The sequence below is a fragment of the Amphiura filiformis genome, chromosome 3, assembly GCF_039555335.1.
Source record: "Amphiura filiformis chromosome 3, Afil_fr2py, whole genome shotgun sequence".
Lineage (NCBI taxonomy): Eukaryota > Metazoa > Echinodermata > Ophiuroidea > Amphilepidida > Amphiuridae > Amphiura > Amphiura filiformis.
The window spans coordinates 73501518-73521768 of NC_092630.1; the positions used below are offsets into that span (position 1 = coordinate 73501518).

General features: G+C 34.0%; 1 protein-coding gene across 1 annotated transcript; it reads left to right on the forward strand.

The window, feature by feature from the left end:
* Window positions 1-1538: 1538 nt before the first annotated feature.
* Window positions 1539-19152, forward strand: LOC140149089 (uncharacterized). The gene is made up of 2 exons (XM_072171253.1): window positions 1539-2017; window positions 16758-19152. The coding sequence occupies exon 2, from the start codon at window positions 16793-16795 to the stop codon at window positions 17894-17896; it is 1104 nt and encodes a 367-aa protein (XP_072027354.1). The 5' UTR covers window positions 1539-2017; window positions 16758-16792; the 3' UTR covers window positions 17897-19152.
* Window positions 19153-20251: the final 1099 nt, after the last annotated feature.

Sequence of the window (20251 nt, forward strand, 5' to 3'; positions counted from 1 at the left end):
TCTATATTTTGATGGTAACAACGAATGAAATAATATCAATAATTATAAACAATACGTAAATAAGAGAAATTGCGTTGGTACTTATTGGTGCTATATATTTTGAATATGTGGGCATATATAGATGATGTATATCAATAATGTAAATTGCTCTAACTCTCTATCATAATGAGTAAATAATTTGACGCGTCTTTATTGGCATTTGGCAAACTAATTCATGTTATTATTTTCTTATCTACTGAAGATAGCAAAAAAATAGCCAAAAAGGCTAAAGCAACATATTACAATGTATATGTAAAAGTTTATATATAAAGAAACGCAATTGTCTCGTTCTTGGAATTAACATAAATATGATAAATGAACCCCTTTGTTCTATCATAAGTTTCATTCCATCGGAAACAATTTATTTAATAATCATTTGATGTCGGAGGATTAAACTATCGCGTCGCGCCGGCGATATCCCAATTATAGAGCTGAAAACAACCAGCTTCTCCCATTAATTGTCAGTTTTTACTGAACCAGACGTCATCCATGTACTTTTAGTTAATAACATACACATAGATTTATTATCATTTTAATATCACTTGTTTGGTGATTCACTCATTTTTGTTTAACATTGTCATATCTGTGAAATAAATTATGTCGCTATGGTGTATTGCATTTCGCATGGCACATACTCATTTGCATATAACAAGAAAGAGGATACAACGAGAAAAAGTTACAACATCATGAGAAGATAAACGACATGTACGCTACCACGGCTGAAGAGCATCGCATTCATTTCTGTGTAAACTTGCTGGATGCACGATACCATCTTGTCTATTTAGGTAAACGAGGTAATCGCGATGATGAAATCCCTATAGGTGAAAGAATCATAATGAAATTGGAACTAATGCTGTTTCGATAGACAAAGAGGCAACTGAACTATTGAATACACATTAACGTGCAGATAAAATAAGGCAACAGAAGTGAAGAATGCACTGACATCATATCATTGGCATTACTTTATTCTCTTGTCAGTAAACTTCAACAATCTTCCCTAAATTAACAAAATGTTTGCCATTTCTTGTCCAATAAGACCAGACATTTTAAAATACCAAAGGAAGAAAGACCTCCATTAAATTTAAATTTGAGAAAAACTGGACACATTAGTGCACGGTGGAGTTAATCTCGTGGGAAACCTTATAACGGATCATTGGAAAACTGAGCCAACGCTATAGTGCCGAATTCTGCGACAAAACAGAAAGATTTGCTGAAACCATGGCAGATGGGTTGAAGAGCTGGATTCGCTGATTGACTATATTTGCATCCCAAATTCTTCAGGCGAACGAGTAGATTAGAATTAATTGATGTAATGAGGTATAAAGGAATTATACTATATCGTATTATTCGTTACTAATGGCAACCGTGTATTAAAACCGAATCCCTACTACTTGATTGAAACGCATGCGCAAGAAGCACCATAAATACAAATCAAAGAAAGTTGTGGTTGGATGATGAGTTAGCGACGCATGCGCATGTTTAAAGAGTAAAAGAGTTGAGCTTTCCGCGGCGTGCTATTAATGGAGTTGGGGTCTTTACCACACCTGAGACCATTTAGCCGCCTACCCTGCCCGGTTTGACCGACAAAAAACTCTGGTATATTATGTATAGAGAAGCCTTGCTTAGAGAAGAGAGTAGACGCGAGATTTTAGGTCTTCTGCCGTCTGCTGTTAAATCACTCAGTCATTTACCTCAATAAGAGGACTACCCGCCGGATGTAAAGAGCACACTTCACGCACACTTCTATACGAGATGACATATCTTACGTGATACAAAATTTGTATTGAATGGATACTTTGATCATGTTTATAGCAAATCAACTTTTGTAACATTAATCAGTGTCTTATATAGGATTATACGGGATTGAAATACTATTATATTGTGAAAGATTGTTTTAATGGTCGTAAATCTGAACAGGAGATAGCGTCGAGTCACCATAATGATTCACTTCTGATGCATACAAAGATTCACGGATCAGGTAAGCTTTTTAATTGTTAATATAGAAATATACACGCAGATTTCTGTGTCATTTTCATAGGCTTTTGTTTAAAATCTCGTTACAATTTTATGCAACTCAGCTCGTAATTATTTCAAAGTATAAAATCAAGAAATTGAGTACGTTGTTTCAAATTTGTTACAAATACAAACTGATTAAGTCATAATACACGTGTGATCTGTATGAACCCTTGACCTATTTCGTCCTTTTTAATTTTAATAGAAAATAATAGTCTTAAAAGCCTATTGTTTTTTGTGGGTATATTGGTCACATGATTAGCGTAAATTATTTCCATTTTAACACATAGAGCTTACAAAGCTATTGTTATTTGTTGCTATATACAATGAGAATTCAACTTAAACAATTAGTGATATTAATAAGAATTAATCATATTCAATAATCAATCTTCATAAAATACTATCTATTGTTTGGTCTTAAGAGAGATAATGATGTAACAGTAACATCATTTATTAAAGACATATTTAAATACAATCCATTATATAATATGTTAAAGAAGCGAAAGTTAGAGAGGGTTGTGTTTTAATTATTATTATTATTATTATTATTATTATTATTATTATTATTATTATTATTATTATTATTATTATTATTATTATTATTATTATTATTATTATTAAATGTATCACTATCTGGTATTAATAACCATCCAAGAATATATATTGAAGTTTTCAGGTAAAATAAAGAAAATTGCAATTAACCTTTAAACATTTTCGCTACTTTCGGTATGGTTTTATCAAATCAATTCATTGAAATCACGTAAGCCCTCACTAAGTCCTATATTCAGCACAATTAATCTATAATATATCGGTTCAACGCACAGTGATATCTCATCTAAACATGATACGGAATCATGATGACCAATGTTTCTTCTCAATGCAACGACCACAGATTAGTTACCTCTCAATCAAACATTGTCAACTAAGAAAGACTGGAAGAAAAACAGTTAAATGTGTGATTATTTTGACAACTTAATGATCATGATGAAATTATATGCTCAAATATTTATAGCATGCAAAGCACTGGCCGATATGGTGACTTTTAAAAGATGATAAAGATCGATTACCTAGATTTGAAACCTGCAATTTGCCACGCGACATGTTGGTATATGTAACAAAAGTGACAGATGTGGTGAACGACTTTTCGATCGCCCAATCTGGCGTTAAAAATCATTACTGAAAAGTGGTTTCAGAATTTGACATACATGCAGGCCACACGCTTTGACAATAGTGTATACCAATTATACATTTGAATTGGTTAATGAGTTGCTTTATCTAATTTGGTATGGTGACTGGGAATAGTACACAATTAAAGTTAATAAAAGAGCATAATGATAAGAACAAAATAATTTAAAGCAACAAAAAATAATAATGAAGAAACTGGGAAAAGAAATAATGTAAGCTATGCATTATACGCATTGTAATGTTACTATTTATATATTTTTTGAAGGAATTTAAGTTATAATGGCACATTTATTTATTTATTTATTTATTTATTTATTTATCTATTTATTTATTTATTTATTTATTTATCTATTTATATTACTTTCATATAGCAATTTGTAATAAAACTTAAATCCCCATTGTCATGGTGTAATCTGGCATTATATATCAAAAAACATAGTAATTCCGAAGAAGAGCAATTCAAATCCATTTTACATATTTTATTTTGGTCAACAGATTTTCATAAATATATATAGCTAAATATAAATGTTTTGGTCAATTTTAAAAATAATTAGAGAGTCCATTATCACTGTAGACAACACATATACAATGCCCAATCAGCGATTATATTAATGTATTTGTAATTACATATTCATTTGAAATCATCAAGTTAATTTATTGTAGAGACCTGTTTTCCAGCCCTTTTGAACGTGTTTTTCTCAATCACCGCTATCGTTATATACACTTTCAGGATCTTGATAATTAAGAAATTGTACACAAATAAATGATATCTGAAAAGAAAAAGGTTAATGGTAACCTATGGCAAACACAAGATATTCTTAAAACGTTATAAATGTGTTATAAACATAAAAAAGTTGAATAACATTTAAATGTCAGGTTATATAAAGGCCATGAAAACGTTTTTAAAATGTTTCATTATGAAAAAACACAACGACATTTAAAACATGTTGTCAAAATGTTATTGTAAAATAGTTGTTGGCAAACATTTTTGCAAAATATTTTGTCAGCTCTTTGATAACATTATGCTGAAATGTTTAGCTTCCAGTGTTCACCAATGTTTTAGAACGTTATTAAAACGTTTTATACCCGACAATAAAACGTTTTATTGGCTAACAGATACCCTCCTTTACTTTGGAGCAGACTGTTTCAAAATAGTCGCCTCTAAGATTAAAAAAGAATACAGTTAACTGGTTAATGCTATGTACGGTTTACTTACAATGGCACTTTGAATATGCGAGTAGATATCTAAACAAGCATAATGCAGCAAAAACTATAAGAGCAACACTTAATAAACACTCGAGCACGAAAAATATGAAGATTTAATGTTAATTATTAACACACGAACGTGTTAACATAAGCATCTTCATATTTTCACGCCTTTTAGTGTTAATAAATTAACACCCTTACAAATTTATTGTACAAGCCTTATACCATTAAAGTGTTTAAGTGTTAATTAAGTGTTGCTCTGCTGTTTTATGCCTGTTTTGTAATTGGTTCACATTATGCTACACATAGGAAAACCCGTGAACTAAAAATCGCTAGTTAAAAGCGAACAAAGGCAGTGATGCCCGAGGGAGTGAGTAAACGCTAATATGACAATATAAACACGTACTTGTAAAGGTTAGCTAAGGTTGCCACATACAAACCCCTAAACAAACGCCCCAAATATTTACCATGTTGATTTTGGAAACACTTCTTTTCGCATCATGATGTTTTGTTTTCCTTAAGCATCTCATGGACATGATGAGTGAATGGACACAATAAATATACAAAGTTAACCGCGAAGTTCAAGATATACAAACTTTGATCGGTGAAACAATTTGAACTATAGTACAATTTGTCCAGACACTTCAGTGGTTTAATATTAAAGAAATTGTTTACACGCATCACAAAAAGTAATTTAATCATTCCCTGTTTCTGAAAACAATAATTTGACATCCGTGCCTCAAATCTTCTAACTGAAGTAGCAAAATCAAACACGATTATGTTCTATACATTTAGATATTCCATTTGTGTCAATATAATAAAAAATATTGTTAAACATATAAGAAAAATGCAAATTCCAAAGTTGCATTATTTTTGTGTTTCATGTCTTCCGTCATACAGAAAATACCACGTTGCATTAGTAGCTTTTCAGTCTGATAAGATACATATTTTGGGACTAAGTACTGCATAAAGGTGCTTTCAAAATGTGCAGAACATATAAATATTTGGTTTGCTATTTCAGTTTGAAAATGCCATGCACAGATTCTGTGTTGTTGAACTTGTCATCATTCAAAAAAATAGAATAAAAAAAACCCTGTGGTAGTTACTTCAATACGTCTGGAGCTTTATAAAGTCATTGAAATGGGAGTGACATGTGAGGGTTGTTAGCAATAGCTTCCAACATTATTTTTCAAATTTTTATTCTGAATTATAATCAATTTTATCAACAGAAGCAAAATAAACAATGAATAAAATATTATTTTAAAGTTGTACAAAAGTCAACAATAAAGAAATTCCCACAAGAAGCAAAAGATAGACGAATCTCACTGGATGTGTCATCTAAAAAGTGGCGTGAAAATCAACTCATGCGGGAACCATTAGCCTATGATAGGCAGAGTCAAACGCCTCAGGCTGCTATGGGCTATTCAGTCATGTACCCAGTACCGCGTTGACGGACTCGTCGCTTACTTGATCGCTGCGCAGTGTTATGGTATAAACTGAGGATTATACTCTTTGTCCTGGCTGTGGTAAAACTACTGTGCAATGGTAGATCCGGTAATCCAATTTACATGATTGCTTCAGCTATGTTTACAAATCTTTTTGTGCAAAAACTGAGAAATAAGCATGCTTTAATTAATTAACGTGGACTAATTTTAAGTAATTTGGCAATATGGCATTGGTGCTACTGATTTAATATTTAAAGGTATTAACAAAGAAGAAATGAAATTGATCGGGCCAAAGCGCAAGTCAAGTAAAACATTCAATTAAATCAAATCTTGTATAATGAAGTTGAATTGTTGATAGCCAATTAAATATGTCGATATTAAATGTGTTTGAAATAAATATCATATAGGGCATATTAAATAACTTTTAATTAAAGGTCATCAAAATATTTTGTTGAGCAGAAAGGATAGACAAAAGAACTATAAAGAAATAGCGAAAAGAAATTTGATGTTCCAAATGCAATCATTTTGTGATGTTTAACTTAATCAACCTTCACACTGTGGAAAATATAAATACTTTTCAATTACTATTAATGTAACACCGAGCGATCCCCCTCCTAATTATACATACTCAACGTTCAAAAGTTAAATTATGTTTAACACAAAATTATTTTGTTCAAAAACGAAACGTATATAAATTGCGGTATAAATCATCGCTGGTTCCACTCCACGACGACACATATAGACAATACTGGGATGGGTTGCTAGGCGTTGATTGATGTTGTTTGCATCCATTTTGGCGTAATATCATCTTCACTTCTTTGTGTTCAATTAGCTTAGAAAGGGGAAATGTTTATACAAGAGGGATATCATATCTTAAAACATTGAGATTACCATTACTTCGGCTCTATCATCGAGAAATTCGTTTATATGAAATCAACACGAACAACTGAACCACGTGCAGGCAAATGCAAATCAGTTCGACAATATTTCTGGTTTACGGGTTTGGTTGCAATCGATACAATAAACTTTATTTATTTGTTTGATTTGATTTGATTTGATTTTGATTGATTGATTGATTGATTGATTGATTGATTGATTGATTGATTGATTGATTGATTGATTGATTGATTGATTGATTGATTGATTGATTGGTTGATTGATTGAATGATTGATTGATTGATTTCATTAATATTTATCCAGAGTAGTCGGTTGAACAAAATGCTGCGAAATTATGAAAATATAGGTAAATTCACATAATTATTCTAAACTATATTTTACAAGTCTTAGAGAAGAAATTTATTAAAACTTAATTGCATAATTAAAAGATGAAGTTAAAAGCAATAGATAAGTACAAAATTGACAAATATGTTTGATTTTCTTATACACTAACCGCTTGAAATGGAACTTTAAAAATTCTTAGCTATATTCCAAAATTCAGAACCATTTATCAAAGCAAAATTACAAAAACAAAAGTTAATGAAACAGTACTGACCAAAAAGGAATTTATTTCTTGCCTGGATTGTCTTTGTTGTTTTCCCTTAGTAATAGTCATCAAACTTTTACTCTGAAATATAATATTATGTAAAAAAATAAGGCTGCTATTTGATTCTTGATTCAAGCCGATTCACCAGGATAATAAAACAAGTTACTTTTGATTGGCAATGTAAATGCAAAGCACGCAATGCTAGTCCAGCTACATATCCAATGTCATTAATGAGGTTATCTCCATCATGACATGAATAAATGATCTTGAAATGACAAACTACGAGTATCACATCAATGCATCATCCCAATCTAAAATAATTATGATAAACACAAAACATTTGGATGAACAACGGCTGGCTAAGCTCAAAATTGCAGCCATGGTAAGTGTAAACAACTCGGTAGCATCTTGTCCACATTGGCAAGACGACATAGATAAATGATCCGATGATCCAGACGTGTCTCTTATAATCAGTTGACTTTGAATATGATTTGAATGCTAAGCAAGATATTTTGAGTTCATTAACTAAAATACTCGAACTTTTGGTGGGTGGAAATTAGCATGATTAGGGGAAATTATGGTCGGGCGGGAGAATTTTTAATGACGAGGATGGCCTGATGAATAATACATGTAGCTAATTAATGATATAAATGATACCAATTTCGTTCAACATGTTGAATGGTGATTCATTAAAGACTTAATGCATTTGACGTAGTATAAAGCCACCCACTTCAACAATAATTTATGTCACTAATAATAACACATTCGTACATATTTGTATGCAACGAACGAATTCCAAAGTCTTGCGAAAAAAAGTTTTAAGAAGTTTAACAAAACGAAATTAATGCAGACAGTTAATAACCAGTAAATGTGACATGTAAAAGAATGCTTTCCATAAAACTTGACAAATTAAACTCGCTTGCACAAAAACATGGCTTCATTTCTTGCTTTGCACTGTTTTGACTCACCCTGTATAATAATATTCTGGTTGATACAAGATTTATCGATACTATTGATCATTTTTAAACACTGATCTACTGGCGAATCATATTTCAAATTGGAAAGGAATCAATTAAAACGTGAATGCGCAAAACATATAAAAATGGTATTATTTGGTGTGCGATATTGTGCCTCATTACCCATGGCACATTAACACACCCACGAACATTATTATACAATCGAAAGAACATGAGAGAAGAATGTCTGTACACGATGTATGTTTCAGTTGGTTGTGCATTGATAACATTATGTGTGTATTTGGTGAGTGACGATGACATATCAACGTCTAAGGTACGCCCGACTTCAAAATGCTACAAGTTCACCAGTTATATGTTCTCAGCGTGTTTAATGTGTAAGATCACAGAGAGTGTATAGGTTAAATATGGTTTTCATATCAGATTTAAACTTAACAACTCCAATGAATATTAAAGGGAAACACCACGGGAGAAGAAAAAATACTACAACATCGTGACAACAGTGATTAAAATTTGAAAGAAACAAAGATAATCGTGGCTTTCCACTGTACACGCAAAGAAACTTTATATAAAGTCAACAATTGTTATCCTTTCCTATATCCTCTTTGATCTCTACCGAAAAGTTTGATAAAGAACCAGTAGGTCCGAAATGTTTTCATGCTAAAAACCTAGAATTTGCTCTATGAACATGATGAAGAGCCATTTAATTTTATATCACCTTATTTTCTACAAACAAAATAAAATCGGCATAACATTTTAGAATTGAGGTGCTTTTCATTAAAAACAATAAAATTTCTATCCGTTATATAAAAACCCACACTTCCCTTTGGCTACAACTCTATGGTTCAATATTTATACTTCATGTAATTTTACAATAATCAAATATGCGTCAACGGTCAATCCTTATGGATGTGGTCACATTTCATTTCAACCGGTCTATCAAATTGCCCAATTTCTTAGAGTTATCATGGTTTGAACACATTAATAAATGCCGAGCAAGTGCTTGAGCATTCTACACACCATGACATTACGTAACACGCCACAAACGTTATGTTGGCCTTCATGCACGTGAATCCGTTGAAAGGTTTCTGCGAATCCATTGAAAATGAATCACTTGCACCTAATTCGAAAATCTAAAACAAGATGTGCGGTAATGATCATTCCATTCTTTATATCTCGTCACAAAAACTATCATCATATTTTCATGAGAAGTTTATTAAACATGATCCTGAGATGCAGTGAAAGGCAACGGCGCGCTAAGTATCCAAAACCAAAATAAACATGTAAAGGGTGTCAACTCTCTATAGTCCGAAGGTTCCCTAGTCCGAAGGCTCCTTAATCCGAAGGTTCGCTAGTCCAAACAAGTCCAAATATCAGGTTCTCTAGTCCGAGGGTTCGCTAGTCCGAATAATAAATAAGGTTCTCTAGTCCGAAGAATAAGGCTCGCTAACCATAACCCTAACCCTAACCCTAACCCTAACACTAACACTAACTCTAACCCTAACCCTAACACTAACCCTAACCCTAACCCTAACCCTAACCCTAACCCTTATTCTATATTCGGACTAGAGAACCTTCGGATAAGCGAACTTAATTTGGTTTTCGGACTAGCGAACAATAGGACTAGCGAACCTTCGGACTAGAGACCCTTTGGACTTCGATGTAAAGGCTCTGAAGTTGGCAACATCGGTGAACATACTGTAACGAGAACATTCGAAAGCACGACGCGCTAAAGCCAGTGAACCACGTGGCATATTATATTTTTATTAGATCATAAATTATTAGTAATATCTTAATTATTTTGTCAGTCTTGAAATTGATAGTGTTTAACCTTGTAACATCGACCCGATGTTTCTGTAATATCAATTATCCCACTTTTAAAATGAACTCAAATTAACGATGCGTTTTAATACTATCACACCTTGCGCTAGCTCGATCGACGACTACTTCAGTACTTCGTAAGTGAAAAGGCGCTGCAAGAATGTAAGATAACTTTATGCATAATGTCTGTGTATGTTTTATGTGTGGAGTGCGGGGTTGGGGTGGGGGAGAGGGATGGTAGGTGTGGTGTGGTACTACCATTTATGTAACCAGTAAATTGTTTTCATGGAACATCCGGGATCTGGAAAACGTACACTACCACCAAGATTGCTGTTTGTAGGAAAAAAAATGAAGAACAACTAAGTGCCGATTCAAATTTACGGAGGGGAATTTGTGAAGGTATGGTATGGAGTTGGAGGGGGTGTGGGTGTGTGTGTGTGTGTGTGTGGGGGGGGGTGAGCGGAGAGGGGTGTTACTGCAAGTAGTTAGTCAATCGTTTCATGGTCATCCGGGATCTGGAAAACGCACTCTATCATCAACATTGCTGTTTCTTAGAATGAAATGAAGAGGCTTTATAATTCTGCTGGGGTGGGGTGTGTAGGGGTGTGTTTGGGAGGCATATGGGGGGGGGGGTAGCCTGTACTGGGGTGTGTGAGTGTATTTGTGTATGAAGTGTGCGCGGGTGAGATATGTGTGTGGAGGCGTGGTTCTACCATAGCATGATTAGGTCGTTTCCATCCATGGTACATCCACGATCTGGAAAACGCACTCTACCTTCAAGATTGCTGTTGCGTAGAATTAAATGAGAATACAGACCCTGGGCTGCAGGCCCGTACGCAGGGGGGGGGGGCGGAAAAGTATACAAAAAGTCCCAAAATGTCAGAATATGCGAGCGTAGCGAGCAAAAAAAAAATGTTTTCACCGTACATCCACGATCTGGAAAACGCACACTACCATCAAATTTGTTGTCTTTAGAATGAAATAGGCTGTATGATAATTCTGCTGGTGTGTTGGTAAGTGCGGGGGTGGTTGTGTTGATGGTTGGGGTCAGGCGGCATAGGACACGCAACACGGACGTACGAGGCTGGCGAAGATACAGGGCTGACAGCCCCATTCACAATACACGGTTAGCGATTATAAATGGACAATTAACATACTTGCAGTGGGGTACTTTGCAGAACCCCAACGGTTTTAGAGTAAGATAATTTTGCTTTGACACCACATAACAAATTTAGAATTGTTTGTGAAGATTTCATGATTATGTGTTAATCCAATGTCGACGTCAAAAATAGCGATATCGCATCCACCATCATCTGGTTGGGTGTGTGTGAGTGGATGCATTTGGGTACAAGTGCCGTTGTGGGATGTGTATGTTGGGGGTAGGCGAGTTGTGGTACTACCATTTATGTAAACAGTTAAATCGTTTTCATGGTCATCCAAGACCTGAAAAACGTATTCTTTCATCAAGATTGCTGTTTCTTAGAATGAAATGAAGGGGCTGTAAAATTGCTGGGGTGTATAGGTGTGTATAATGTGTGTGGGGGTGGGTGGGGTGGTGGGGTGGGGTGTGTGGGTGGAGGTACGTAGGTGGTACTATCATAACAAAGCGTAAATTGTTTTCAATGTACAACCAAGATTTGGAAAACGCACACTACCATCAAGATTGCAGTTTCTTAGAATGAAATGAAGAGGCTGTATTCTGCTGATGTGTGGGGAGGGGTGTATTTGGGTGTGGGATTATTAAGGGCGTGGTATTAAGGATGTGATGTGTGTGGGGTGTGGGTGGGTGTGGTGGTGGACGGAAGTGTGTTTCTACCACTATGTACACATTAAACCGTTTTCATGGTAAATCTAAGATCTGGAAAACGTACTCTATCATTATGATTTCTGTTTCAGTGAAGCATGACTGAGTGGTCATTCAAATTGTGGGGGAGTGGGGTGAGTGTTTGAATAAGGGTATTGGGATGTGGGTGGATGGTGTGGTGTGTTTTTTAGTATTGTCATTATAAAATTCATTGAATATGTAATACTAAAATGATCAAGGTATACCAGGATCAGGAAAACGCACACTATCATCAAAATTGCTATTTGTTAGAATGACATTAGCGTTGGGATGTCATTCTGTTTTGGGTGTAGGGGTGGGGGGGGGGGGGGGACAAACCGCTTATGTAAAGCCTATAGATACCAATACAAGTGTGCTGCTATAACATTGAACGTATTGTAATAGTTCTGAAAAGTTAAGTAATCTGATCTGATTGCAAGATTTAGAGAACTCCGTGCAAAAAAACTTTTTTCTTCTGCTAAAATAGATTATCTCGTCACTTTTGGCGGCAAAAATTAGAGAGGAAGTAATAAGCTACAGTTGTGACTTTTCAATGATAAAGTTCATTAAATACACCTGGATAATGCTTTCATGTTAAATAATGACAATATAACCATCGTACGACACACAATGACAAAACCAATCAAATATAATGCTAATCAACTTGTCAGTTTTACGAGAAAGTGTGAGTACTCAAGTGTGATAGAACGTAATGCATGCAATGTATATAATTTCTCAAAATGTCCGCCTTTATCGATAATACATCTGAATCTGATGGTGTCGGAAATATCCGTTGCATCTTCCCGAGTATATTAAAGCCATTTGATATAGCAGGGTTGATCTCTTTGTTATTGCTGCTATAGGAATAACTATCTCTTGGCAGATAAGGTATCGGGCGCGGCAGTCATTCATATCGGGCTGATTTAGCTTACAAGTTTGAGCAGTTTGTACCAGAGATTATAGATGATCCTGTAATATTTTTTTATCCATAGTTACAATTAATTTTATTTCAGACAATTGATTTCTCAATTAAGGATTAACATTATACAGCTATATGAGTTTGTAGTTCTGTTCCAAGAATGATGGAACAAATCCCAAAGGTCTTGTCATATAGCATGCATATAGTGTAGAGCCAGGTGTAAAGGGTCTTATAGTAATATCATGCGTGTATGAGAGTAGTTCAATCTAAATAGATTGAAATATTGTTTTTAATTCACTCTAACTTTTTTGTAGACTGATTTTACTATCCATTAAGTGTTACTCCTATAATGTATTGCCAAATCATGGCATATGTTATGTTTGGAATGAGATTTCAAACTTTTTAGAGTGAATATTTTCAATCTTTTTCTTTCAACTGGAAAGGATTTGTCCCTAATTCGGAACGGCAACAATGAAAATCAACCCTTTCTACTGAAAATTCAATCGAAAAAGATTTGCCCCTAACGTTAATCGCTAAAAGATTTAGAATCACTCCTTTTGATTGAAAAAAATTCAAATCACCCGACTGAATATACAATTGAAAACGATTTGTCTCTAATTCGGGACGGCAAATGATTGAATTCAATCTTTTTGATGAAAAAAGAACGAAAGAAAGAAAGAAAGAAAGAAAGAAAGAAAGAAGGAAAGACAGAATGAAATAAGGAAGAAAGAAAGAAAGAAAGAAAGAACGAAAGAACGAAAGAAAGAAAGAAAGAATGAAATAAGGAAGAAAGAAAGAAAGAAAGAAAGAAAGAAAGAAAGAAAGAAAGAAAGAAAGAAAGGACCACTCACCTACACACACGCCCACGTCATATTCATCTTCACCTTCTTGATTCCGTCTGCATTTCTTTTACCATCTGCTCTCTTAAGTTTTAAGCCAAGAATCATCAGAATTATGACAGATGTTCAGTTCACGGGTTACTTACAACATTTACTATGTCAAAACGTAAGAATTTGACTGAAATGGTAAAATTTCAATTACATTGACATTGCCATGGTGAATCAAGTGAAGGCATCAGTGACAACACGTTTTAGATATTATTACCTCCTGTAAAACTTGCCTGACTGTTTGAAACAAGTGCATGAGAAGAGTTTCGAAATTGGTTTTCAACACAAACATACGCAGTTTAAGGAATCCGATAACAAGTTTTATACCGTAGCAACGTTTGCACAGTATTTTGTGGCACCTGAGAGCACATCAGACACGGCAAATTACATTATGATTACAAGGAATGTCCTTCTGATATCAAATAATTTTGATGTTTTGAAATTCGAGGTAAATTTTATAAATCTAATGATATATGTACTTAAAGTGAATGTAGCTGGGAGGAAAAGCCGTCCATCATTGGAAAATTTTCGTTGGGGGAGGGAAAAATGTATATCTTCAATACGAAAGGTCAAATTTTTCAAATGATGGACAGCTTTTCCTCCCAGCTACATACACTTTAAGTAGATGTATCATTAGATTTATAAAGTTTACATTGAGGACTGTTATTTGTGTTAAATATCAAAAATATAAACTTTTTTAATAATCTGCCATAAAAATCCAAATTATTTGAAATCATCAGGGCATTCCTCGTATTCAGAATGCAATTTGATGTGTTTGATATGTCCATGGCTATCCGTTGCTATCCGATCCCTTAAGCTGTAACCATATTTCAGTTCAATTTTTGTGCATGTGTCGTTTTGTTTTGAGTAAGTCATCCTCATTTAATCCTGTTACATTACATCCAATCAATCGAAAGAAAGAATATGCCCGTCAAACGAACCGAACAACAGACCTGTTTCTCATCACCACAAAAGAGGGTTTAATTTTTTTCGGATTAATCAACGATGGGACTTAGCATTACAATATATGAAATCTGAAAAGAGACATTGAAAGTATTGTAATACGAAAAACTTAAAAAGGCTCTTAAAATGCGTACCGTTTTCTTTTGTTCTTATTTTCTTTAAACCTGCTAAAACTACGCACAATACTCACACGTGTCGAGAAACAGCGTATTACGACAGTGACAATCAAAGAAATAAACGCTATCTACACATCCTCGATTAAATAAACAATATTGTGCTCTTCAAGTCATGCTCTAAAAAATAACAAGAAAACGTGCACATGCACATTTGACGACCCGGAAAGGTAATAGTCAGAACATACAACATTCGATATTTCAATTTATATAATCCTACTTTTTGAACATTCAATGAGACGTTAAACGCTATTGAAATTCCTTCTGTGGTATCATCCCCGGGGCTGAAGCTTTTCATTTTCAGAAATTTGCAATTGCTGCTATAAAAACGGCGCTTTTTATCCATTGAAGCTTTAGTGATCATTTATGTGAGTCCATTGAATATGTAGTACTTTTATACTTTGAAAACAAAGCAATAAACAAACAAACAAAAAAATAAACAAACAAACAAATAAACAAACAAAATAACCTTGCATGACATTTTAGTCTTGCCAAAAGCACGTATCGCTCACAATTTAATTAAATCATGAAATCTGTCCGAGTATGAATTTGGGCCGGGTTATAAACGGGAGGTCAATGAAGCTCATTTTAATCAATTACGGTATATTGGCAAGTCAAGCATTACTGTTCTTTGCAATAGATAATATAGATGAGATTGCGTCTGGTAATGAGCTAATTTGCATATTGATGTATTAATGTACATTATGATGACGATCGTACATTAGGCAAGAACATGGTTGTGTCATTTCCATTATGGTGTATTTCAAAGGTGGGTCGGATAGCATTTTGTTTTTTTTTTTCATACTTGAAGAAAAAAACACAAATTAGCCCAACTTGGTGGATTTTCAGCTTTCACGACTCTCTCATCCATCTCTCACTATTTATGACAATTGACGGTCGCGAAAGGCAATAACTTATTATTATTATTATTATTATTATTATTATTATTATTATTATTATTATTATTAACTATTATTATTATTATTATTATTATTATTATTAACTATTATTATTATTATTATTATTATTATTATTATTATTATTATTATTATTATTATTATTATTATTATTATTATTATTATTATTATTTGGCCTTTTGGTGAACAATAATGTATTAAATAAATGTATAGTAGTTGAAACTTGTTTGCACATTCACTGTATACACAGAATGATGCAAAACGCCTTTATGAATTACCATAAATATACGGGAACAGAACACGCACTAGCTCTCAGCACATATTTGGTTAATGTACAAAGTGAAAAGGCTATTAATGAACTTTGATTACAAGCTGGTTGTACTTGAAAATGTTTTCATTGTTATGGTCACTGAGTTCTGATGATTCGTTAACTATTTAAATATAAATGTAGTCAAACATCTCAGTGTGTTAGGGACACAGTTCGTTTCCCGCATTCTTGCACGCTTATAAAATGACCTCTGAAGGTTTTGGGTACAATACCTCATAAGCTCTCATACTCTATAACTTTAGGTCAACTTGTGAGCTGTGACGGTTAAATGAGGTATGCCATGGAAATGAGATGTTTTCGGCATGACAGTGTGCAATGTGTATGCCACTTAGTATTACGTATAAATTGCTAATACCATCAATTGACAGCTTTATCTTAGATATAGGATACTCTTCATAAAAAAGATACCACTTCTCTTATGTTTTTTCAATTACTCCAGAAATCGATGTAGAATTAATTATCCCACTTTTATGAAGCGTATCTAAAAAAGAAACGTTAATCGCATAAAATCCTCTTGAGGATAATTTTACAATAAAAGTATCATATGTTTTCTTCCTTTTTATTTTGTGTCTACTTCTACAGGTTTTTAATAAATCAACTTCTACTATTGCGGCACCATGCCAACGGCTACATCACCAAAGCCATTCGCAGATGAGGATGTGACGTCATCACTACCAGAAGGCCTAGAAGAGTTTCCAGAAGCCACTGAAGACACTGCAACAGACGAAGATATCTACAGTATGACTGAGGAAGTGCTCCCATCACCTGCTGTAAAGAAAGCAAAGCCAAAGTCAAAGAAGAAAGCCAAAGACACTGAACCATGTGAAGGGGCCGAAAAACCTGCACCTAAGAAACGCGGTCCGAAGAAGAAGAAAATGACAAAGGCGCGGATTGTTAAAGTCAAACAACGAAGAATGAAAGCAAATGCGCGGGAACGCAATCGCATGCACGGATTAAATGATGCACTCGATATACTACGTAAAGTTGTCCCTTGTTATTCAAAAACTCAGAAACTTTCCAAAATTGAGACACTACGACTTGCAAAGAATTACATTTCGGCATTGTCTGATATTCTGCGTACTGGAAGAGTGCCGGACACGATTGCATTTGCGCAGACGTTGTCTCAAGGGTTATCACAGCCGACGACTAACCTGGTTGCTGGTGCTATGCAATTAAACCCACGGGCTTTGATTTCAGAAGAAAATCGTCAAGCTTATGGGGCATGGGGTTCTCACGCAAGCGTTCCTTATAATTCACAAGTCTTTCCAACTAACGCCTACGGATTTGATGATTCGGCCAGTGTGTCCTCTGGTGGTGTTGATGAAAATTACAACACCGCCAATTTCCACACTAATTCTGCGTTGCCGTGTACACCTCAAGTGTCTCCGTATGATGATGCAGCTTCCAATTATCACGAAAGGTCTTATGGTGCTACAAGCTCGCCTTCAAAAAATCAAGATTACACCTGCCAATATGCTGCAGTACAACAGACAGTCACTTCATCAAACTGTGTCCCAAGCGACGAGAATGTACCATCTCTGTATGCTCCAATTGATTACTCCCCACCACCCGGTCAGAGGATGTACTCCTACAATGGTACGGTCAGTACTGCCGCAGCTATGTACCCACCAGATCCTGAGCAATATATTAGTTCATCAACAGCTATCAATGACAAAGACCTTAACATGATAGGATGCTCAGCAACCATTTATCATGGATAATCTTAATACATTTTAGATTATCATTTTGATTGATGTTGAAAAATCATGTCAATATCATAAATCATATCGTTCAAAATCTGATCAAAATTATATAGTACCGGAAAGGGTATACTTCTGTTTAGTTAATTATTTACTGGCATAATTATGTGAACAATTCATAATGCAACACAATGGTGAGTAATGAGTCTAAAGACAGACACTTCCTTCATGGAGACAATGGTTATGTTTGATTAATGATCACATTGAACGAAGAACGTAATTAAAAGATTATTATTCTGTATAGCCACGTGGTCAGACTTAGCAATGTCAAATTTACAATCGCTATCATTAATGATGACCGTTTGACGTCTAAAAAAAGGTCAAGTTAAGCATGATAAATATGTTGCTTTTGATTTATCAGTGTTATAGTATATATAATATCTTGTAAGTTAAAGTCAAAAGCTTCAATTAGATTCGACTCATAATCGATTCAACTTAATATAGTAATAGAGAAAATGACATTCCACCTTTGAATGCTTGACAAATCTAAGGCTTCATAAGGGCTATACAAATGATTCTCATAAAAGATAATTATATTACAAATGTATGAATTCAATTCATATCTTACAAAATGATAAGAAATTACGCTGTGCGTAATAATATCAAAACTGTAAACTTTCGGCAAACTGTAAACCTTAAGCCTTTCATACTGTTAAAAGGTCCGGTACTGATTGATTCATATATGAAGAATACGTATTTGTATACATCTCAACTATTTTGTGTATAAAATGTTGGTGCCGTGCGCCTAAAGAACAACTTGGATGCAAAACAACATTCGTTTGCCCAGGTGGCAAAACACTGCATATCATTAGACGTAATGTCAGATTATAATTATGCCATCTACAGTAGATAGCTAATTTTTAGCTATACAGGCGTATACATACTGGAAGCTACTGGATTGAGCGAGTTAACTCTCAACATTTCTTATTCACACCGCACAATACATAGCTATCTACTGAAGATAGCATAATCTGACTATATACTATAATATAAGTTAAAACACATAGACTTTCAAAGTCAATATTCACCGGTTTGTTATCTGTAGTGATAGTAATTAATTATTTTGTTTTCTTGTTATTGTAGACATAAGAAATGTGTTGCATTTCACATGTTTCATTATCACCATTAATCAAATGTATAAGTTTATAATAATTTACCCGTGCCCGATCATACATCCCATGCAAAAATACCAGGGCTGTGTTGGATACATCATATATCATATATCATATATCATATAACTGCAATTTTGCCTCTGTCTTAAGTCTTATATATTAACGCTTCGGCTTTGTGCTCTTTCCAAACAATGTCATAGACGCGCGGCATGGCAAATCGCAAACTCTTTTAAGAGTTAAAACACCAAACCCAAGCTATCAATTTGAAGTTTTATGTAATCGATACGGCAAAATACCCGTAATACCGGGTACCGCAAGGTATAGAGTTGGTGAATTTAAGCCGGATTGTTATTGTACAATAAGATAAGATTTTCCAAGATAAGAAACCACGTCCATATTTGATCTTTTTTTAACACATTTTGTTGACGATATTAATCAGTATAAAATGATCTATAAGCTATAATAGTCATGTCAAATCGCACAACACCAAACCCAAGTTAGTACACGTAACGTAAACCGATACGACCACATATCATAATAATCACGTAAGGTATGTATTTGGTGAATTTAAGTCACATCGGATTGTTTATTTGTATACAATAAGATAAAGAAACCCCATCCATATTGTTTTGATGATATTAATCATGCAGTATAAAATGAACAAAACCCCTCCCAATGGTACTCTAAATTCCTAACATTTAAATGTTAATCTATAGGATTGTAATGAGGGACAATGGGGACAATTGCCGCAAGCTTAGATTAAACATAATCAAGTAATAAAATATATTACAATTTGATTAATCTGAGTTATATATTAACAGTTTTAATCTTATAGATTGAAATTCAATTTTTTGAGAAAATCTCCAAATTTGATTTTACTTTACTGACTCGATGATGGTATACGGACTATAATGCAGTTTAGTCAAATTTGAATCTATATTGGATTAAGATTTTTTAATCTAAGCTTTGTCATTCGTTAAAATCTTATATATCAATCTTTTAATCGTAGGACTTATGAGAGTGTTATACTATGCAAAACTTACAATGTTATTTTTGGCAACTGTTCAAACTCAGACTTTCAAACGTAAGTAATTGGGGGATTTATTGGTCCGCTTCACTTCAGATTGTACTTAAGTTTGGTGGATTTATTTACTCATTTTAATTTATTTGTTAAAGTTCATATCACTTTACATTTAATCATTCT